This window comes from Rana temporaria, chromosome 2 (genome assembly GCF_905171775.1).
Source record: "Rana temporaria chromosome 2, aRanTem1.1, whole genome shotgun sequence".
In the NCBI taxonomy this organism is placed as follows: Eukaryota; Metazoa; Chordata; class Amphibia; order Anura; family Ranidae; genus Rana; species Rana temporaria.
In genome coordinates this window covers 201,416,052-201,439,504 of record NC_053490.1, presented here as the reverse complement: position 1 = coordinate 201,439,504, position 23,453 = coordinate 201,416,052, and the positions used below count along the sequence as shown (strand labels likewise).

At 41.5% G+C, this 23,453-nt stretch overlaps 1 protein-coding gene across 7 annotated transcripts in view; it reads right to left on the bottom strand.

Moving 5' to 3' along the window:
- MCF2L (MCF.2 cell line derived transforming sequence like) overlaps positions 1-23,453 on the bottom strand; it is a 358,322-nt gene that overhangs the window by 31,529 nt on the left and 303,340 nt on the right. For all 7 annotated transcript variants that reach the window (XM_040336241.1, XM_040336236.1, XM_040336235.1 and 4 more), the window contains 11 exons: positions 20,971-21,087; positions 19,503-19,652; positions 8,905-9,029; positions 6,703-6,817; positions 5,413-5,532; positions 5,034-5,225; positions 2,901-3,092; positions 2,656-2,815; positions 2,023-2,099; positions 1,828-1,898; positions 777-843 (listed from right to left, as the gene is read on the bottom strand). In XM_040336241.1, coding sequence (XP_040192175.1) covers positions 777-843; positions 1,828-1,898; positions 2,023-2,099; positions 2,656-2,815; positions 2,901-3,092; positions 5,034-5,225; positions 5,413-5,532; positions 6,703-6,817; positions 8,905-9,029; positions 19,503-19,652; positions 20,971-21,087 — 1,386 coding nt within the window. The remainder of the gene's footprint in view (positions 1-776; positions 844-1,827; positions 1,899-2,022; positions 2,100-2,655; positions 2,816-2,900; positions 3,093-5,033; positions 5,226-5,412; positions 5,533-6,702; positions 6,818-8,904; positions 9,030-19,502; positions 19,653-20,970; positions 21,088-23,453) is intronic.

The following is a 23,453-nucleotide window of genomic DNA, read 5'->3' as shown; positions in this document are numbered from 1 at the left end:
TTTACGCAAATGACGGAAAATTTTACGCTGTCCCGACGTCCATACTTAACATTGCGTATGCCTCATGAGGCAGGGGTAACGTTACGCCGAAAAAAGCCTTACGTAAACGACGTAAAAATATGCGCCGGGCGTACCAAGACGTACGTCAGTCGGATCTAGACCACATTCAGGCGTATCTTGTTTTGTGGATACAAAACAAAGATAGGCCGGCGCATCCTAGAAGTTACGCGGTGTATCAATAGATACGCCGACGTAACTTCTTTGTGGATCTGGCTGTGTATGTGCATACACCAGGATATCACAGAAGATGGGAAGGATCCAGCAGTTCTTGCACATCATTTCCCCAAGATATGCAAGCTTCTGAAAAATCTACAATACCCCGTTTGCCAGGCTTCTATTAGAGCACATTTGAGGTTGAAGCTTGGCATGGCTGCCCGGTGACTGAGTATGAAAGCACAAAAACAGCAGTAACTAATCTGCTAGCCACACAACTCTTGCATCTTTACTGCTTAAATGGCTGCAGAGTTGACAACACTTCTGTAGTTTCAATAGGGAAGGCAGAGTGTTGTTACACTCTCCACGAAAGTGTCTATTCAACACATCTCCCAGCCAAATCAACAGGTATTTATAGTATGTTACAGGGAGATAGAGAAAAAAATACAGTAGATTGATATTTGCAGCCTAAATCCAACTTAAAAAAAAACTATGATAACATTGCATTAACAAGTTTAGTTTTATTAATTTTGTTAAATTGCAAACAGTTTTTTGCTTTATACCTCAAGAACAGAGAGAAGTTCTTCAACGTAAACTCTTTCTGTCTCAATGAGTTCATTCATGACATGCCTGGAAACAAAATAACCAGATCAGCATCTAGACCAAGGATGAGCACAAATAATTATTATGATATATGCATTCAAGAAAAAAAGATAAATTCTAGGTGTAAAATATGAGAGTTCATGTCTTGGTACTCTTAAACTTTCAACTTTAATGTGGAACACCAAACATACAGTATATACAAAATATCCAGTAAAAATATACGTATTCACCTAAATTATTTTTCTATATTAAATTCCTCTAATCTCCAACATGGCTGAGATTGGCAGTGCTACTACACAAGCATTTGTCAGGTACTGAGAGCTGAAAGGGAGGTAGACCACAAGTCGGACTGCAGTACTGTGGTGGTGCTCATTTATAGACCAATTAGCAAGCTGCAGGCAAGATGCAACATAGGAAGCTACAGATTTGCAGGCTTTTAGTAGTGATGTCCCCCTTCTAGCTTTAGAGGGTGAAAGATGTTTGTGATTGAGAAGAATAAATATATCAGATGACAAAGACTTTGGTAGTGTTTTCCCCATTCTACCTTAGTAAATGCCCAAGTCATGGTGTCCATCAACACTGAACACGGTCAACTGCACTTCCCTACCTACAGATGTCATACTGTAACTGTCCTCCTCTCCCAAGTCAGCTGCCTCATCAGCCCCTGCCAACTCTCAATATACCATCAAAATATTGTGTACGAAGTCTGAGCACACTTGTAATTTAACTAAAATTCTATTGTCTATGTAGTGCAGACAATTAGGAAACAAAGAAACGACACACATTCTCAACAGCTTTTAACATAAGGCTTTTTTTTTAGTTGCAGATAGAGAAACTATTATATAGAAATCAATATTCTCAAATGCATCATCACTACAGTTACAATCAGAATAATATAGCTATGCCAGAGCTCTAACGATCCAATGAAAACTCAAATAGGTTTAGCCTCGATGAGTAATTGCCATCAATCCATATAATTTTTATCATACTAGAACACTCCGTATAATGTACCTTCTTAAAACAGCCAGATTTTCTTCATCTTCCATCACAGAACAACTCCTGACTGGACCATCCACCTCACTCTACAAAAAAATTAAACATTGACATGCTGAAGATGTAATTTTAGCTGTTTGCAATGTGTTCATACATTGTTGAAACAAAAAGTTTCAATAAAAAAAGGGGTATAAAGTTTAAAATGTTGCTTACCTTTGTTCTCCGGTAGTTCATTCTTCTTTGAAGAACATTTTCAGGACTACCTCTGAGCTCTGAAGCCCTTTGGAGAACTGGATGTTGACACAAAATACTATTGTTAAGGGAATTGTGGTAGATACATATTACCAATAAAGGTTAGCGCAAAGTATGCTATCTTACAAAAGTGTGCCCTTCCTGAACGGGAAAGGTTGGAGATATAAAAACCATGGTGAAGAAGCATTTAGTATGTGCAGAAGAGGAGTGTGGAAGGTAAGACGGAGGGTGGTATGTGCAGGGGAGGAGAGTGAAGGGTATGATGGTGGGCAATGTGGATTTCTTGACCCATAAACCCACAGGACTTTGCAAAATCCATGTGTCCATAGGATTTCTGATATATCATCAAGGAAGAGCCTCAAAAGTAGGCCCCTCTGGCTCCCATTTTTACTGTGGTCTTATAAATTATGGGTATTGGGGACTCTTCTTTATTCATGCTCTGAATCAGGTAAACCCTATTGCTCTAAATACGAAACCACTTTCAATGAAAAAAACAAATACGCTGGTGCAATTTATATATCCACAATACCAAAAATGACCCTTGATGTATCGGTAAGTATACTGAAATGTTTAATGAGATTGGTGTTTCTTTACCTGGAGAGGAATTGGGGGACTTGACAAAGGCTTCTGGTCTAGGCGCTACAGGCTGCACAGGCCGAGTCTGTTTAGCAGCTAATTTTCGAAGGCTTCCTTTCCGCTTCTCAAACATTTCTTGTGTACTTTGCTGCTTCTGGAACACTTTATTGACATGCTCCTGTGGTACAAAATTAAATTACCGATCCTGAATTTCAGGAGCAAAAAACAGAATCTGCTAAAACCCATACACTTTGGCCATCTACCTGTAACTCCGAGTTGAGAATTGCTTCATACTGTGCCAAAACTGTAGGCAAGTCCTTTATGATGTTTTCAGTGCCACTTTCAAGGAACCGTTCTATTTCTTGCAGTGCTGATTCTGCCCCATCCTGGGACTGGAACTTATCCACTGGTTGAGAAGCCAGTAGGTAAATACCTTCATCACACCATTCCATTGTCTAAGAGAAAGAAAGGCTGGTGGTTAGAAATGACACAGGATATTTCATTATACCAGTGATCTCCAAACTGCAGCCCTTTGCCTTTACAGTACCTGGTCCTTGGGGCACTATTTCTCCCACTGATATGAGGCACTGTTCCTCCCACTAACACCAATAGCAGGGCACCATTCCTCCTACCGATACCAATGATGGGGCACTATTCCGCCCAGGAATACCAATGATGGGGAACTACCCCTCAGGAATACCAATGATGGGGCACTACCCCGCTCAGGAATACCAATGATGGGGCACTATTCCTCCCAGTTAAACCAATGATGGGCACTATTCCCCCCAGGAATACCAATGATGGGGCACTACCCCCCCCCAGGAATACCAATGATGGGGCACTATTCCTCCCAGTTAAACCAATGATGGGCATGCTGGGGTAGGATGCGCCCCCCCCCAGATTTAAGTTGTGCCCCCCAGGCTGGCGACATTGGCACAGAGGAGAGAGCCAAGGGAAGGTAGGGGCTGTGCAGTGCTCTCCTCCTTACTGTTACAACAGCGATCCTCCATACAGCATATGTCACAGGATCGCAGTTATATCAGACTGTACACAGTTTGACATCCCCTACCCATATTTCCTTCTGCTGGGAAATGCCGACAGCCCTTAGAGGACATAGGGGGTGGATAATCAAACCATCTGTGTACAGTCCGATTTAGCGATCCTGTAACATTTGCTCTGCGAAGGATTGCTGTTATAACGGGGGGGGGGGACACAGCACATCTCTCTCTCGCTCTCTCTCTGTAGCGAGTTCCCACCTGTAAGAGTGGCGGAGATGGGGGTTTGTAGAGGAGGAGGGGGGGTGGGGGATGATTTGTAATTGAAAAGGTCATTTAGAGGGGGTTGGTTCTAGGAGGAATGGGAAGGCTATGTGCTAGGAGGAGGGGGGGGATTTTTGTGCCAAGAGGGGGAATTGGGAGTGTGGCTTTGAACCATGTAACCTGCCCTGCTGACCCTTGTCCTCTCCTCTGCACTGCTGACCCCATCCTCCATCGTGCTGACCCACTCTCTGTCCTGCTGACCCCTGTCCTCTGCACTGCTGAACAATGTCCTCTGTCCTGCTGACCCCTATACACTGCCCTGCAGATCCTTATCCTCTGCCATGCTGATCCCTGTTCTCTGCCCTTGTAACAACTGTCCTCTGCCCTGCTGACTCCTGTACATTGCCCTACTTACCCCTATGTTCTGCCCTGATAACTCCTGCTCTCCACCCAGCTGATCCTTGTCATCTGCTATGTTGATGCCCTGTCCCCTGCTATGCTGACCCCCTGTATGCTGCCCTACAGACTCTTGTACACTCCCCTGCTGACCTCTTATACTCTGCCCTGTTGTCCCCCTGTACACTGCTCTGATAATCCACTGTACACTTCCCTACAAACTAATGCCCTCTGTATGCTACCCTGCAAAGTGCTGACCCTATCCTCTGCACTGCCCTACTGTGTCCTATATACTGCCCTACTGAACTTGCATACTCTGCTCTCCTGACATTTTTTACTGCACCCGACAGGCTAGATCCAGCCCTGAGGAGTACAGGGTGCAGTGATGTTTTCAGAAAGCCAATTAGAGAAACCTTCTGGCCTCTCCCACCAGCCATGATCGGCCTGCGTTGTGTAGCGAAGCACAAAGGCCCAGTGATGACATCAGTGGGTCTAAAATAAGGTATGTAATAACAGACAGATTTTATTTAAAATAAGTAATTAGCCACATTTTTATCTACATGCAGATATATTTGCTGTTCTTTTGTGTGTTCTAGCAATACAAACTTGTAGAACATTAAGACTCGGAGGAAAAAGGTGAAAGACCTTGAAACAAACACACACAAGCTATCACAAATTTAAACTAATGTGCACTTCTAGTATAGGAACATGTTTTTACAATAACAATAGATTGTCACTAACCTTCTCTAGGCGTCGATGTAGTTCTAAAGACTTGTAAAGGTATTCCCTTCTTTGCTGGATGTGACTGCTGATGCTACCACACAAGTGATGAAGCTCATTGCATTTTGGAAGGATAGAGTCCACTGCATAGTGATTGCTTAGAATGAGATGGTCACCTTCTCTTGCTAAGGCTTGTGCAGACTGTATCTCTTCCTAGACAAAAGCACATTGGTTTTCAGAAGGAAATCAAATATGAAATATTTATTGTTTAAAAATAGGTCCATGTGGAGTGGAGTTTTTTTTCTCCAGTGGATAGCATTAAACAAATGCCTTATTATATCATGTAGAACTAAAAAGAAAAAAGTAGCAAGCCCAAACCAAAATGAAAGACCATTCTCACCTGGGACTTTTCCTCAAAACTGCAGAGATCCTTCACTATGTGTTCTACATGTGAGCAGCTGTTCCCTACATCTCTGTATGTTGTTGCCCTCTCAGAGATACTATCCAGAGCAGCCTTAATCTAAAAGGGAAAAATATGTGTTTCAAACATACATGCTATGCCGTTTACTTTTCAAAAATTATTAGTTCATTTGTGGTAAAAAAAAAAAAAATGCATAAAGCAACTGATATTTAAGACTTTCTTTTTTCAGATTAAATTCGATTTAATGACGACACAAAATAATTGGCCTTGTTCTTTCAGTAAAATTTAGTAAAGTATTAACCATTTGTATTAGCAAAATTAAAATACAGATGAACACTTTTTAATGGCAAGCCCTCTATATTATTTAATCCTCTAAATTGCATAACAAATAGGCACAAGCGTTGTGATCTCAAGCAATAAATGTAGATACTCCTCATTTAACGACTTATGCCTCATACACACAACCAGTTTTCCCATTCTGAAAACTGCCATGACAGATTTTGGGCGGGAAAACTGGCCGTATGTATGCTCCATGGCAGTTTTCCCTACAGGAAAACCGCTGGGAATCCCGGCAGGAAAAACGAGAACATGTCTTTTTCCTGGCAGTTTTCCTATGGGAAACACTGCGGTGGAGCATATACATGGCTGGGATTCCCAGCCAAAGCTCTCATGGCAGTTTTTCTGCCAGGAAAACCGGCCGTGTATAGGGGGAAAAAGCTGCCGAGCAGGTTCTCGGTTTTCCCCTTGGTTTTCCCGGCGGACTTTTTGCCACCGGGAAAACCGATCATGTGTACAAGCCATTACCTGTTTAACGACCACGCGGACTTACGACCAGCATTCCCCACCCTAACGTTCCACTATACATCATTGTATTGTACAGTACAGTGCAGAATTTTTGTTTGTTTTCTGTACTTATGCAAATTAAACAAAGTTATTGAGCTGGAGTTGTGTGTGTTAGACCTAACAATACAGTATAGTGGTTAAGAATGCTTAAAATATTGATTACTTGTGATTCCTTGTTTAATAACCAATTAGTTTAATGACCTGGTCATTAAGTGAGGAATACCTGTATTATAATATCACTTTTTAAGCTATGTTTTAGAAATAACAAAATCACTTTTAAATAAGAAAACTGGAACACCTATGTTCATTTACAAAAATAGTCCCTTATTACAGGGTTGTGGAATTAAGAACGCAAAGTCTCAAGCACTTATCAAAAAAGGAACCCAAATTCTGTTCAGTAGTTGAAAAATAAAAATAAAAACACACCTCTCGAAATTTCAGCTCAAAATGTCGAAGTTGCAGACACTGTTCAAGCTTTAGTTGGTGTTTAGACCAAAATTCATCAAAAGCTGTTTCTGTTTCATCAAGTTGTATGATGAGCCTGCAAGAAAAGAAAAGATTAATTGACTTCATATTACACAGGCATTAGGTTTTCAATACTGTGAACAAGGAAAATGAGAACTGGTCCGACTCTCTGGAGTCACGCCTCTACCCATATCTGGGATCTGTACACCTACTCACAACTTGATTTAGAAAAACCATGAACCTGCAGCATTTGGACAAGACTACAAAATCATTTTTGTTCATGTGTAGCCTGTAGCCTGGTGCTTGCCTAGAGACAGAAAGCAATTAAGGACCATGTGCTGCAGTGCTTTCTCCCAATGGACTTCAGCTGATCAACACCACTTCTCCTCCATTCACCAGAGGGCAGCTGACAAGCAGAAAGAGTGCAAGAGACTTGATGGTTGGCAGCATTGAATCATGGGAAATTAAGTTTGGGATAGAAACTTTACAATGGCAGTTAATAGACTATTGGACTCTAATTACCAATGCAAGGCAGGTATAAAGAGAAAGAGAGAAAGAGCTGTATTTTTACAGGCTGAAAAGCAAGGGATTTTCCTCTTTGCTGCAAGGAGACCAAGATGTAAATATCACTGCTCGTATGTGGACATCAACCTGCTACAAGCCTGCAGTTGTGTGCGGAGGACTGGAGTCGTTCTAGGCAGATCCAGAAGTGGACTGATATCCGGACAGCAAGACCACTGTTGCTGTATAACTGGGACTGGTGAGGAGGATACTGCTGCCATTAAAAGGAAAAGTTCACCTTTTGCCAATAATAAATGCACTTTTTCTGCAGGTAAAAAAAAATTGCATTTATTATTTTTTGTTACAGGAGCCTGTAAGGCATTGCACCAGCAAACAGCAGATCGCTGATACCATGCAGATCTCCTGCAGATCTGTCAGTGTATCGGCTTCATTCTGACAGGAAGACTCAATGAACTACCACAGTGCATACAGCGCTGTGGTAGTTTATTAAAAAACTTCAAGCTGGCAGGCGAAAAGGATGCTGTACCTTCTAGTTTTCCATTTACAGAACACTGTAAATGAGTGATGTTGCCGGGCAGGCGGAGCCCCACATGGCCGAGTTTCTCTAAAATTTTGATAGCTAGCAGGAGGAAGAAGCTAGCTGTCACAGCAGGGGATAATTTTTTTCGGGGGCTTTGCCGTTCATAACATGTAACAGTATGGGTGTAACATATAACAGGTTATGAAAGGTAAACCTATCCTTTAACCTGTTGCTGCAAGCAGATATTGAGCACATATGGATGTGACCTTCAAACTAGCAGCATTTTTACAACATGCAGACTTTACTGGGGCTGAACTCATGTGCACCATCATAAAGGCTGGGCCCCAACATTAGCGGACTGAAGAACTAGGACTGAATACTGCTCACTCAGATCCCTGCTTCAGAAGAACTTGGCTTACTGTCCATAGTAAGAGTCACCTCTTTAGGAATTCTTAAATTTCTTCGCTGCCAGAGTCTACTCTAAAGCGAATAAGGCTTACTGTTTATGTAGTCGTTATTGTGGTATTGAGCATCATAGTGTTTTATGGTAGCCATGAGCCCATATGGACTTGGACACCATAATATTGCACAGTGCTTTTCAAACTCCTGCACAGATTATGAAGCACTGCTCTAAATCGGACAGAGGCTGAGGTGCAACTATAAGAAATCAAACTACAACATTTTGAAAAATGAAAAACAGCCAATGCTTTTTAAAAGATGTGATAAATGCAATGTTGTTTCCCACCTGCATTTTAAATAATAAAAATTAGTAAACCTGAGAAAAAGCAGTGGAAAACTATAATTGTACAGAAAAAGAACAATTTCACTAATATCTACACATCTAGGGAGGTAAAAAAAACATAAGACATTTGCTAAAAAGTTCCAAAAATTAAACCATTCCACTTGGTTCTCTTGTAATATAGTCTCAGATAGAACTCCACCCTCATGTACATTAGACATATTTCCAGATACAGTATACTGGTCCCGAATGACCTTTCATGTGGCAATATAAAGAGGCAGCAACAATAAATCATTAAATCTTGAGTTGACATTTTCCCCTTTTGAAATGTTTTTATCCAACACTTGGCACAGAAATCCCTGGTTTACTCAACTGTTCTCACCTCTCTACAGTTGTCTGGTTGTCCGTTTGGTCTTGATTCATCTTGTATTCTGGGTTTTCTTTAACAGGTTGCTGGATCTGCTCCAGGATGTCACTACCCTGCTTCAAAGCCAGCTTCAGATCATCCTACAATACCAATTAAATGCATAAATAAGAAAATTGCAGTGAGCTATAACATCAAGGTTATACATACTGTATGTGGCTTGAATAACTATCCCTGTGCTATTGGAGCCGACAGTGCTATAAATAATATGTGTTAATCCCCCTGTAGTGAATGGTATACTGAAAATGGAGCAGTGAAGCAGATATAGTGTACCGAAGACTGCAACGTTTCTTTTCTCCACAATGCTGCCCAATTATGCAATTATAAGCAATTTGAAACATTATTATATAATGAACACATTCTACTTTCACTTTACCATGTGCAACTCTGCCTCTTTCTGGTTGTGCTGTCACGCAGCTTTTACTGTCTAGCAGTTATTACATGTTATGTTATTATGTTATTTGGTATGATCCTTACCCCCCTGCTGTTCTGACTAGTTTGGTTGCTCCCACCCACCATTTCCTGCTCTAAACCCCATCTTTGCTTAGTTGCTTGAAAAGTCTGCAGAGTGTGGGAGCTGTGTATCTTCATTGGAAATTTACCTATGGAAAAGCCTCTATGTTTATATCCTTGTTACCTTGAAGCATAAAGAAGCATTGGAAAACACCTCTGGAGTCTTTATTCATTGAGTAAGCTGTCTGTTAAAGTCATCATTCAACCTGCTGCATACATCCTTACAGACTGGGTCTACAAGAAGCTTGTCACAGGTACAACCGATGCTGATACAGAACAGTAAATTTCCAGAAGAATCCATTACACAGCTATCTCTGCAGCTTCAGAAACGTGAGTAACCACATGTGTGTGTGAAGAACAAACATCCTAACACAGGATACCATCTGCAGGCTGTGCTCAGAGAGTTAGGCCTGTGTGTGACTCCTGCAGCCACCAGAAGCATTACTCTGTGTATGAAGCCAGCCTTCTACTGAATGCTCCATAACTGTTCACTGCCAGGGACTTTTGCATTTATTGGAGAGCAATAAGTACCTTTTGAACTGCTCAAAGACTGTATCATAGCTTCATCAAGTCCCTAGGATTTATCATTGTCAAGCTGTTTTTGGTTGTGAATCCAATACCTGAATCTACTGAAATAACTGTGTATTCCTGCCTGTATAAAGTGATAGTGAGCTGAGCCATCTAGTCTGAAACAGTTGCAGCACTAGATGTCACAAATATCCAGCTCCTCAGTTCAATCTGCCTAATATCAGAAGTCACTATATAGCTCAGCTCTGGCAGATTTGTAACAAGACACCAAAACTACAGCACTTGTCATTATGTCTGACAGAGATCCCACAGAGTCACCTGCATTTAACCAAGATAAAGCAGACTCCTTACTTCATTCTGCTCGTCCCGCTAGAGGCCCTCATCCATCTTTGAAGGCAAGAGAGGTTTATGAAGAAAGTAAGGAAGCAACATCTAGTAACCTGACTGCATTATGGCATAAGACTTTAAGTTGTATAAAAACCGCTAATGAAACTAGCAACAATCCTGAGCAATTGAACACTGCTCTCTCAAGGGTTAAGAAGGCATTTGAGAATTATAAAAGACTTTCTGAAAAGTTCTATTCCCTATTGTCACATTACAGCATAGAGGAAGCCGCAGTGGAATTAAAGGACTTTACTTCTACTGACCAGCAGAGGCATAGCACATATCTTGAAGCAAAGGCACAGATAGAAGGTACATTAGCACAGCTACATGAAACTACATCCTGTAAATCTGCTTCTTCCAGACACTCAGGAAAATCTTCTAGATCTGCCCGCTCCTATCATAAATCCTCTTCTAAGTCACTGCGGTCCTGCTCTGTAAGGTCAACACTGAGCGACCAAATAGTCAAAGCTCGCCAGAAGGTCGCAGCAGCCCAGGTTCAAGCCGCCTGCTCTGAAAGAGAAGCAGCCATCAAAGCAGAAGCTAAACGCATTCAAGCAGAAACAGAGGCTCAGCTAGAAATCCTTCAGAAGAGTAAAGAAAAGGAAGTAGCATTGGCGGAATTATCCGTCTTGGAACAAGCCCTATTGGAAGAAGAATGAGCAGCTTGTCCCAGCTTGGCTGCTTGTCAAGACCCCATTGAAAAGGACCCTACAGTTCGTCTTAAGCCAGAACCACGACATCGCAGTCTCACCTACAGTTGGAGATTTTTCTCATAATCATCCAGCATGTGGACCAGAAGGCAACGTGTCACAAAATCAAGCTGGTCAACTAGACACACCTGCTAACAGAGACACTCCGCAACTACTGCATGTCACAAAATCAAGTGAGTCAACCTACGCGGCTCACATGCCACCGCAACCCTATGCGAATAGAGATTACAAGGGTACAGCAAAAGACTACAGGATGAACTCTATGACCCCTGTGATACAGTTCTCTTCAACTTCAAATGCTCAGAGACCTTCAGACGTCAGACCCTTACCTAGATTGAACCCATCTGCAACACCTTTCGCTCCACCAACCAGCCAACTTCAGATACCAACCATGGCTCAAGTCGGCGCACCATCAGTATCCCCGGTGGCTATAAAAACTGAAAGCATCAATGCTACGGAGCTCAGCAAGAGTATGGCTTTACAAGAATTGATCACAACTGGACTGTATAAATTTGATGACCGCCCAGAGAACTACAGGAGTTGGAGATCTACATTTAAGGCGGTAATCAAGAGCTTGCCCGTTGAACCTCAAGCAGAACTCGATTTACTAATAAGGTATTCGGGGCGACAATCTTCAGAACAAGTAAAGAGACTTAAATCTGTTTACATCTATAACTTTAACGCAGGCCTTGATGCTGCCTGGGAACGTCTAGAACAAGACTATGGGAGTCCCGAAGTCATTGAATCTGCCTTATTCCAGAGACTAAACGACTTTCCTAAGATCTCTGTTAAGAACAATCATAAGCTTAGAGAGTTAGGTGACCTCCTTCATGAACTTGAAATTGCTAAGCTAGATCCTAGTTTACCAGGTCTTAGCTATTTAGACACTGCTCAGGGCGTGAATCCTATTGTAGCAAGGTTGCCTAGTTATCTTCAAGGAAAGTGGACTAGTGTAGGATCAAAATATAAGTATGAACATCATGTTTCCTTCCCTCCCTTTTCTTATTTTGCAGAGTTCGTGCGGAAGGTTGCAAAATCCAAGAATGACCCAAGCTTCTTCTATCCAGATACAACCACCACTCCTTTAACCACTTCAAGGGGTATTGCCACCAACAGTAAATTCAAGGATTTAAAGTATCCTATTGCCGTGAGGAAGACAGAGATAGTATCCAACGTCTTGGCTACAGGCATTAAGGCAAGCAATCTCAATCAACAGTGTCCTATCCATAATGCGCCACATTCTCTCTCCAAATGCCGTGCATTTAAGGACAAGCCTATTGAAGAACGCAAGTCATTTCTCAAAGAGCATAATATCTGTTTCAAGTGTTGTGCATCCTCCGATCATTTAGCAAGAGACTGTAAGATCACCATCAGATGTTCTCTGTGCAACAGTGCCAAACATGTGGACGCTCTTCATTCAGACCTGTTCAAAAGGAAACCTTCACCCGGCAGCAACCCCAAGCCTACATCAGATGATGGCGGGGAGAGAACTGAGCAACACGCCAACCCCGTAACCACAAGGTGTACAGAGGTATGTGGAGAAGGGCTTCATAGCAAGTCTTGTAGCAAGATATGTCTTGTAAGGGTTTTTCCTGAAGGATGCCCACAAAATTCCATAAAAATGTATGCCATACTCGATGATCAGAGCAATCGCTCATTGGCCAGTCCAGAATTCTTTGACCTATTCAACATTCATGGAGAGGCCTGGTCCTATACCTTGCAGACATGTGCAGGAAAGATCAATACTTCTGGAAGAAGAGCCCATGGCTTCATAGTGGCATCAGAATATGAGGACATAGAGTTTCCTCTTCCAACTCTAATCGAATGTGATCAGCTACCAAACAACAGAGAAGAAATCCCCACACCAGAGGCTGCACATCATCACCCCCATTTAAGCCACATTGCTGACTACATTCCACCACTTAACAAGGATGTTAAGATCTTGATACTATTAGGGAGAGACGTTCCTAGAGTCCATAAAATAAGAAAGTTATGTAACGGTCCAGACGATGCTCCTCAGGCCCAGAAACTTGATCTTGGATGGGTGATAATAGGAGAAGTCTGTTTAGACCAATCTCACAAGCTCTTGGATGTAGCTTCCTACAAAACCAATGTTGCCTATCGGTCGATGAAATGTCCATTGCATTATTATGTGAAGGAAAGACTTGATTTTAAAAACGAAGTTCCATATCAAGCACTCCAAGGTATAAACTGCAAGCTCACTTCTCAGAAGGACCTTGGCGATTCAGTGTACCAGACTACTTGCGATGACAACAAGATTGCCCCTTCAGTCGAAGACAAGGAGTTCATCAAGATTATGGATGAAGAGTTCTTCAAGGACAATTCCAACAGTTGGGTAGCTCCATTACTCTTCCGAGTACCAAGGCTTACTCTCCCTAACAATCGAGGACAAGCTTTAACCAGATTTGCTGCACTTAAGAAAACTTGCTGTAACAAACCAGAGATGCAAGAGCACTTTCTAGCATTTATGCAGAAGATTTTAGATAACCTTCACGCTGAACCAGCACCAGACCTGTTGCCTAAATGGGAGAAATGGAGAAACTCCACGAAAGTACTGAAAGAACTTAATATCCCGCGCTGCTATTCACCCACTTCAACTTCAAGAAGTCTGAGGAAAGAGATTCACGTCTTTTGCGATGCATCTACCGAGGCTATAGCGGCTGTGGCTTATCTTAAGATCATAGATCCCTCCGGGAGATCCAATGTCGGTTTTCTACTAGGAAGAGCCAAGTTAGTTCCAAAACCTGCTCACACTATTCCAAGATTAGAATTGTGTGGCGCAACCCTAGCTGTCGAAGTTGCAGAATTCCTGCAAATTGAAATGGACGCTGAAATTGATCAGGTTAAGTACTACACCGACAGCAAGGTCGTACTTGGCTACATATGCAACAGCATAAGGAGGTTCTATGTGTATGTGGCTAACAGAGTAGAACGAATAAGAAAAGTCAGTAGACCTGAACAATGGAACTATGTCCCGACTGGTTTGAATCCCGCAGACATTGCAACGAGGTCAGTGTCAGCAGTTGTCCTCACACAAACCATTTGGTTTTCAGGACCCAAGTTTTTATCGGACCAGTCTTCTACAAACTCAAAAGAAGATATCGATTTCCACCTGGTGGATAGAGGTACTGATCCAGAAATCCGCCCTGAAGTGATAACATTGAGTTTCAACATCTGCTCAAGAAGAAACTTGGAAGCAAGACGCTTTAAACGTTTCTCTTCTTGGAAAGGATTGGTCAAGACTATAGCGAGATTGAGACATATTGCCCAGACTTTCCGCAAGCCCAATCAGACATCATCTTGTCATGGATGGCACACTTGCAAGGAGTCACCCAATGCGTTAGAGTACGAGAACGCAGAATTGTTCGTCATACGTCTTGTGTAAGAAGAAGTCTTTGCAGAAGAGATTAAATGCTTGAGAGGCAATAGACCAGTCTCAAAGAGTAGCCCACTACTCAAACTGAACCCAATAATCAACTCAAGACCGTTGACTGCCGTATCTACAGACCCAGAATCTCTGACTATCTTAACTCCAGCTACATTATTGAGCCGGAAGATTGGACAGATTCCAGCGCCAAAGGGTATCTTTGATGAAAAGGACATATATAAACGTCAGTGGAGATACGTTCAATACCTTGCAGATTGTTTCTGGGACAGATGGAGGAAGGAATACCTCACACTTCTTCAAAGTAAGAAGTAAAAAAGTGGCAAACTCAGAAGCCTAACTTAAAGGAAGGGGACCTGGTCCTGCTAAAAGACCAGCAAGTTCACCGAATTCAGTGGCCGGTTGGACTTATTACAAAGGCCATCACCAGTGATGATGTAAGAGTCCGAAGTGTGGAAGTCAGAATCGTTAAGGATGGGGCTTCAAAAACCTTCCTGAGACCAGTCACAGAGACAGTCCTAATAATGCCCGCTTCCAAAAATTCTGATTCAGTGTTATGTGAAGGAGCCACTTAGGACCTTTAATATAGCTAGCTTTTAGACTTGAGAAGGCTAGATAGCATGTTACTGTATGCAATGTTAATAATATGTAAAAGAAAAACAATGTAGAGTATAGTGGTATCTCACGATACCAGGCGGGGAGTGTGCTGTCACGCAGCTTTTACTGTCTAGCAGTTATTACATGTTATGTTATTATGTTATTTGGTATGATCCTTACCCCCCTGCTGTTCTGACTAGTTTGGTTGCTCCCACCCACCATTTCCTGCTCTAAACCCCATCTTTGCTTAGTTGCTTGAAAAGTCTGCAGAGTGTGGGAGCTGTGTATCTTCATTGGAAATTTACCTATGGAAAAGCCTCTATGTTTATATCCTTGTTACCTTGAAGCATAAAGAAGCATTGGAAAACACCTCTGGAGTCTTTATTCATTGAGTAAGCTGTCTGTTAAAGTCATCATTCAACCTGCTGCATACATCCTTACAGACTGGGTCTACAAGAAGCTTTTCACAGGTACAACCGATGCTGATACAGAACACTGGTCCTTACTGAATGAGATCACAACCGGCACATTCAGATTGTTCTTTCCCCTGTATCCCTCCCCAGCACACACTCTAGGTTTCCCCTGCAGGCACACAATCCCAACACATTTGCATTGCATATTGAACACTCTCCATATCCTCTCCCCAATCTTACCTAGGAGGGTCTTCAAAGGACTGCTAATGAGACTCTGTCATAAATGACCCTGTCATAAAAAATCTGGAAAGCAGCAATACACATATGTGATCCTAAAACTGAATTTGTATACAGCTCTATGTCATATTCATTGACTTCTAAAGGTAATAGAGTTACCTTTACAAAAAAGGCTACACTAATGTATAAGAAGATACCAATCATTTACTAAGCACAAATATAAATCTCATGGTTCAGATGGGATAAGAAATTGGACCTTGTAAAATAAATAAGATCTACTGTATTTGCTGGCGTATAAGACTACCTTTTACACTTAAAAAAACTGGCCAAAAAGCAGGGGTCGTCTTATACGCCGGGTCAGCTGCTTGGATGCCTGCTGGATGTGCAGTAATACTGTATGTAGCTTCGGCTACATACAGTGTATACCGCTTAACCAATCCCGGTGAGCGATGTATTCAAATGAATTTAAAGCCTGCTCGGATTGGAGTAACAACCTCTGCCAATCCGAGCAGGCTACATACAGTAGCCTGCTTCGGATTGGCTTTGAGAGTCAGAGAGGCGTGGGATGATGATGTTACAGCCTCTGCCAATCCAAACAGGCTTTGTATTCATTGATAGAATACATCGCTCGCTGTGATTGGCTACCACTCCAGCAAGAAGGAAGAAGCATATGGCTCCACCTCCAGCAAGAATGAAGAAGAATATGGCTCCAGAAGGAAGAAATATGAAGCGTCGGAAGCCACGGAAGGCTTATACGGTGAGTACAGGCAAAAAATCTTAAACTGTAAAATTAGGGGGTCGTCTTATACGCCTGGTCGCCTTATACACCGGCAAATACGGTATATAATATTTGGTACATACCAAATCCTAATTCCATTTTGGTATATAATATGTTGGACTTTGGATTGTGTAACTTTGTCATATGAGAATACATGTGTAGCCAGGGTAGACGGCAAGGGAGTGCCCACTGTAGCATTATAAAAGGTTCCAGCACCCCTCCAACAGACCCCTCAGAACTTTTAACTGGGTGGGAGTTAACCAAGAGACACCCTTTAGAGCAGGGGTAGGCAATCTTGGCACTCCAGCTGTGGTGAAACTACAAATCCCATCATGCCTCTGCCACTAGGAGTCATGCCTGTGATTGCCAGGGTCTTGCAATGTCGCATGGGACTTGTAGTTTCCCCACAGCTGGAGGGCCGAGGTTGCCTACCCCTGATTTAGAGAGCCAAGTAAAAGCTGGCCCCCTTTATTTTTTTACATCAAAACTACCAAGGATAATGAGAGACATGTTTTAGAGGGCCAGTGACTCTGCCATACAAGACTGGACTTACTCCGCACTGAACAAAATACTCTATGCAAGTATTTTTGACTTTAAGGGTCCTTTCACACGTGCGGACCGTTTTTTAGATCAGTTTTTTATCATCAGTTGATCCGTTTTACATCCGTTTTTCATCAGTTGTCATCCGTTTTTCATCCGTTTTTTCATCATTTTTTTTTTTTTGTTAGAACTTTATTTTTATTACATATTTTGATGAAAAACGGATGTTAGCGGATCGGATGTTAAACGGATCGTCCGCTAACATCCGTTTTTCGTCTGTTCCGGTTTTTTTTGACGGAAGAAAAATAGGGTTTTCTTCCGTTCATAAAAACGGAGCTTATCGGAGACGGATGTTAACGGACGTTAGCGGATACTCATCCGCTAACGTACGCTATCCCATTGGAAAGCATTGCAGTCCATAAACGGACGTATGAAAAAACGGACGAACGGTCCGCACACGTGAAAGGACCCTTAAAACAGTTTTATTTTATTAATGCCTGTGTCCATTTTGTAATATCTTTTTAATAAATATTTTCTGCACTGTTTTTCTTCTTTTAAAAGGATATTTAAAAAGTATTATGCTAAATCTCTGAATGTTCTAAGCTACGATTGTGTAAACTTGGTTTTACAACAGTGTTACATTCCTCACTCTGCAGGGCAGATAGTGCTTTTCCCAATTTTTTTTCAAAGGTCATAACTGCAACAGCGGATGCTGTGAACAGCGCATTTGCATTAAAACTTGTGGTGGTGGTGGCTACTGTGTGTGTGCAAAGAATTAGAAGTTCGGTGAACTGCCCTAGTAACAATCACTGTCAGCCTGCTGGTGCTTAGATTGTTGTCGCAATCTGTCCAGAGGGTGAGGCTAAAAACGTAATCATCATACCTAGCCCATGTGCAAGTCCAATTTCCTCCTTAAACATTCCCCAGCAACAAAGCCCTACTCAATGTCCCACATCCCCAGCACTACTTCTACTGCCCCAGGACTTCATGACACATCCCCTGCTAGTAAACTGCTTTTGTTATGGAGTCTCCCTTTCATCATCCATTGTCCTAAATTTCACAGACTCCCTCTTCTTGTTTAAAGTTGTGTGTCTTTTCCACCATCTTCACTGTCTACCATTAGATTTGCAATCTTTTATAGGAAAAAATGACTGGCCTAATAATTTTTCCAATAAAATATATTGGCTACAAGTACATTTTTACCAGCCAGGTTAGTAAAACCACAACCAGGTGGCAATCATATCTGCAGTTTTGCTAACACACTCATCCCCCCCACACACTTCCACTATCCCAGAATAACCCATTTTCTGGACACAGATTTTGAACTCTATTCGTTCTCCATAAAACCCCGGTGTGAAGTGCTTGACTCCCATACTGCTACTTTATAATTAGTCAGTACTGTAAATTACTGCTAAAAGGCATTATGGGGAGCAATACCCACCTATCACTTACCTGTATGGCTAAGTTTTATGGCTAAAACCATATTGTCTATTATGTTTTGTTATTTTGTTGCCAATTAAAACCACAATTTCTAAATCAAAAGATAAACTGTTTTGTCAGTTGTCATATCGTTCCACTTCTTCCCTGCACATATTTCCTTCATCATACCTTCCATACACCTCACCTACACATAAAGACCACAATCATACCCTTATCACCGCTCTCCTGCACATATTGGCCACCATCATTCCCTCTGCAATCCTGTCCTGCACATACAGCACTGCCAACTGTCAGACCTTCTGCCGTTTTGTTGCTACACATCCTGCCAATATCATACCATTTACTTTTTTCTTCAGCATATGCTGCCCCCTAAGACACATCTTAAAGCTAGGTACACACTATCGGGATCACAATGTACTAAACCATCTGATGTTAGTACAGCAATCTCCTTGCTGAGCTATTGTGTTCTGACAGAGGGACTGCTCCTGCCCCCGCTTCTATTTAGTAATAAACACATTTACTACCCTCTATATATAAAAGCGGAATTCCAGGTATGGATATTTTCTATGTAGTTATATTGGTGCAGTTTTAACCAATGTAACACTGTATATACGATACCTTTCTGTGAATAGTGCCTCTGCCAATCGGCCAACCTCCTGTGCTTAGAATGTAGCAGGGCAATCACTTGGTGCATGACATAGAAGCAAGTGGAGATCAGTGGAGTAGCAGTGTCTACTTCAATGAATTCCAGCTTCAAGGGGAATGAGCCAGGTATGGTATATGTATAGATACATTGGTCCAATACCTGGACCTCTACCTTAAGTATGCAAGTACTGTAAATATGTGTAGGAAAAGTGACATAATTTATAATATTTTAAATCAACCTTTACAAGCTAACAACAATCCCCCATCACTGTTTAGAAGTACTAACTATTCCTACTACTACGAGTACTGGCAAGAAGTTCTTTAGCCAACCATGTAGACACAGGTTTAGGTAGTTGTGTATTCACCTTCATCTTGTCTTTCTTCTCAGTGTGCACAGCTAGAAGAGCAGTGGTTGTAGACACATCATTGGGGAGCTCTGTCTCAGCCAACTCTGTTCCAAAGGCTTGCAGTGTCTGTGCTGTCTGCTTCACCATTAGTGCAAAACTTTCTATGGCCTAGAAAAGAAAGTGTCACAGTAATAAGTTTATAACATACTAATGGGAAACCAATTACATTTGAGTAGCCTCAACTTTTTTTAAGCAGGGACGTACCTTACTGTTGCAAGTTTACATCAAAGAAAAGTTCATAGTGCTGTCAATTGGGGCAACTGTGATCCCAACTTTTTTGTCACTGTGACAAAAATATGCTGTTGGTTCTATTAATTCTTAAACGTTTGAATCATCTATGACCAAGAACATAGGAACATCTATTCAATTTATGTGTAGGCTCTCACCTCACTCTTCTACTCACTCTAAGGCCTCGTACACACGACCGAGTTTCTCAGCAAAAACCAGCAAGAAACTTGCTGTGTTTTTTTTTTTTTGCCGAGGAAACCGGTCGTTTGTACACTTTTCGACGAGGAAACTGTCGAGGATCTCGTCGAGCCAAAAAGAGAGCATGTTCTCTATTTCCTTGACGGAAATGGAGAAATTTGGCTCGCCGAGATCCACGACAGCCTAACAAGGAACTCGACGAGCAAAACGATGCGTTTCGCCCGTCAAGTTTCTTGGTCGTTTGTACGTGGCCTAAGAAAAATAAGGGAACAGTTAAAAAAAAAAGCGTCCATGCCAGAAGTGCAGCGGTAGGCTGGGAAAACCACCAGTTGAGCACCACTTCTATAGCATAATCTTTACTAAAGTGAATAAAGGGCAAGAACAAGTCAGAAGAAAAAACAAACCTGTTGAACACAATTTAACTCAGTTGCTGTTTATACAGTATTTTTTTTTACAGCAAAGAAAATTCAAAATGACTACTCTACAAGCAGTTTTTCTAAAGGGTCAGTCATTTTAAAAATAGTAACCCTTTTGCATCTACCAAAAATGAAATAAGCTTGTATATTCCTCAAGGACTCTGGTAAGAAAATATCTGCACTTTACACATACTGGGGCCATTATGAGGTGTTCCCAGTCATCACTTTAGATGTTTTATTTATTTTAGAATATGGAGAATGCAAATTGAGGTGGAACATGCAAAAGGTAGGTGGGAAAACCCCAAAATCCTTTTTTAGAACTCAAAATTTCACTGCTAAATTATCCAAAAAATAAAATAAAAATGTAAAAGCTGGGGCTTTTTGCAGCTCATCAGTCTTTATCTATATTTAAAATATTATATTTGGGTGGAGTGACCCTTGTAACACTAATCAGCCAAAGTGGCTATAATCGCAGCATTTGTGGCATGCATACCAGCCACAAAGGCAGTTTCCAATCTGATACAGGCTGTTCAGGTGCCAAATATCAATCCAAACCCATATTTTTTATTTAACAAAGGTCTTACCGTCCGATGTAAAAGCCAGTTTTTATGGCAATAATCCAGTGTGCCACCTAGGTCCCTTGTAAGCTGTGTCTTGTCAACGTAGTTCTGTAATTCTGCAGCTGAATTCAGCATTATGATCTGTGCAACAGGCAATGGTAAAAAGCATGAACTATCTGTATATCAGTTGTAAAACATCTTCTATGCACAATAGAGTTACCGCTAGAATTATTGCCCTGCAATCATGAGATCCTGGGCTCAGCTACAACCAAGGATGCCATCTGCATATGAGTTTTTATTTTTTCCCAATGCTTGTGTGGGTTTCATATTGCTTCCCCATTCGTTTCAACATCTAAAAATCAAGATAATTGGCTTTTGCTTCCATTAAAGTGGAGGTTCACCCTAAAACAATTATATAACATTACATCCAGCATAATTCGGACATGTACAGTATGCCAGTAGTTTTTTTTTTCCGCCGTACATACCGTTTTATTGTTATTTTCCCCCCGGCTTCTGATTCCCGCGGGACTGGGCGTTCCTATTCATAGGTAGATGATTGACGTCTGGTGAAAAACTTCCCAAGGCTCTATATGGCGCCTGCACAATTAGCTCTACACGGCGGGTGCAGGCCCTGTATAGAGCCAACTCGCAGGTCGGCTATTTACGGAAAACTGGTGACGCGTCTTAGGAAGTTTTTCACCAGACGTCAATCATCTACCTCTGAATAGGAATGCCCAGTCCTGCGGGAATCAGAACTCGGAAGCCGGGGGGAAAATAACAATAAAACGGTATGTACGGCGGAAAAAAAAAATATCGGCATACTGTACATGTCAGAATTAACCTCCACTTTAACTATAGGGTTTGTATGGGTGCTTGTTTTACCATAATAGGCATGGGAGTTTTTAAGCTTCATTGCAGTACTGAAGTCACATGTACACTGTAGAACATGTACTCTATAAAAGGGTGATATAATATGTTAGTGGTCTATATTAATAAATGAAAATGAATAAGATTAAAATAATAAGAATAGATCCATTTTGTTTGACTTCAACAAAAAGATTAAGTAAATCAGAGAAATTAGCTGGCTAACGTACAGTAAAAGAGCAGCAGTAAAAGCCTAGTATTGCAGAAATGCTGTGCCAAGGAAAATGTGCAAACACTGAGACTGCCAAGTTATTATGTAGAAATTAGAGCTTCTTTAGTCCAGTGTACAGTTTCAGTGTGGAAAATCAGTACACATGGTGCTATAGGTGAGGGCGTCGTCATCCTTTTTAGCGAAATCCTCAGAGAAATTGAGGATTGCAAATCTCACAGGAAGATGATCGTGCACTGTGTGGTAGTGTCAACTCATAAGATTTGTAGTTACCAGTAATCCTCAGGATCTTGCCTGACAAATGGTGATGTCAACCCCGTTTTATGAGAGGCAGGGTAAAGAGGAGTACAGTAGTACCTTAAATTACGAGCATAATTCATTCCGAAGCATGCTTGTAATCCAAAGCACTCATATAAAAACGAGTTTCCCCATAGGAATCAATGGAAACTCAGATAATTTGTTCCACAGTGACTTCTGGTGTATGCAGTACTGTATGTGGCCAGAAGTGCGGGGCGCCGGTGTATGCAGTTCCGCATGTGGCCAGAGGTACGGGGACGCCAAAGACACTCGGAAACCGAGTGTCTCCGGCGCCCCTGCACCTCTGGCCAAATGTGGTACTGCACACCCCAGCTGCTTGAATCCTGCTCGTCTTGCGATACAACACTCGCAAATCGAGTCAAGATTTTTTTTTTAAATAGCTCTTATTGCAAAACGCTTGTAAACTTCATTAATCACAATCTAAGTTTCCTCTGTATATTATCTTACTTTTCCCTCCTATAGGTATATTTTACGTTAAAAGGGGTTGTTGTGGCAGGGCAGGGGGAATTCTAAATACATGGACCTTGCAAATTAATTCTATATTACGGTTAATGGTAAAAAAAAAAAAAAACATTTTTAGCCACTCACAAATTCATGCCCCCGTTTTTAATAATTCCTCAAAACAAATGGTCACAGACTTTTGGAATAAGAGGCAGACATTTAAGGTATAAAGGCAAAATAAAAAGATTTAAAATAAGATGCACTAAGATATGCATGCATTGTTTGAAGGGACACCTTAAAAGGAGAAAAATGTGGCAAGCTACCTACCTAGGGGTGCCCCATTAAAGTAGATGCTGTGTAAGAGTGTATGACTTGTATCCTGTGAGTAAAATAAACCCCAGTACGTTGCATCCCTGTCTTCTTCAATATCCTGTACTCTGCTCTATCCAGGAATGCCATTATAAATAACACAAATAATGCAGGCCAACTGTAAAAAGCTTAAGGGCAACATAAAGCAAACATGCTCTGTCAGTTAAAAAAAATAATAAAAAAATATCATACCATAATATTCCAGATAGCTGCAGAAATGTAAAGATCGGCCCAAAGAAAGTCTCTTAGCATAAGCAGTTTGCTTGTATTGACTGCTCTGCTTTTT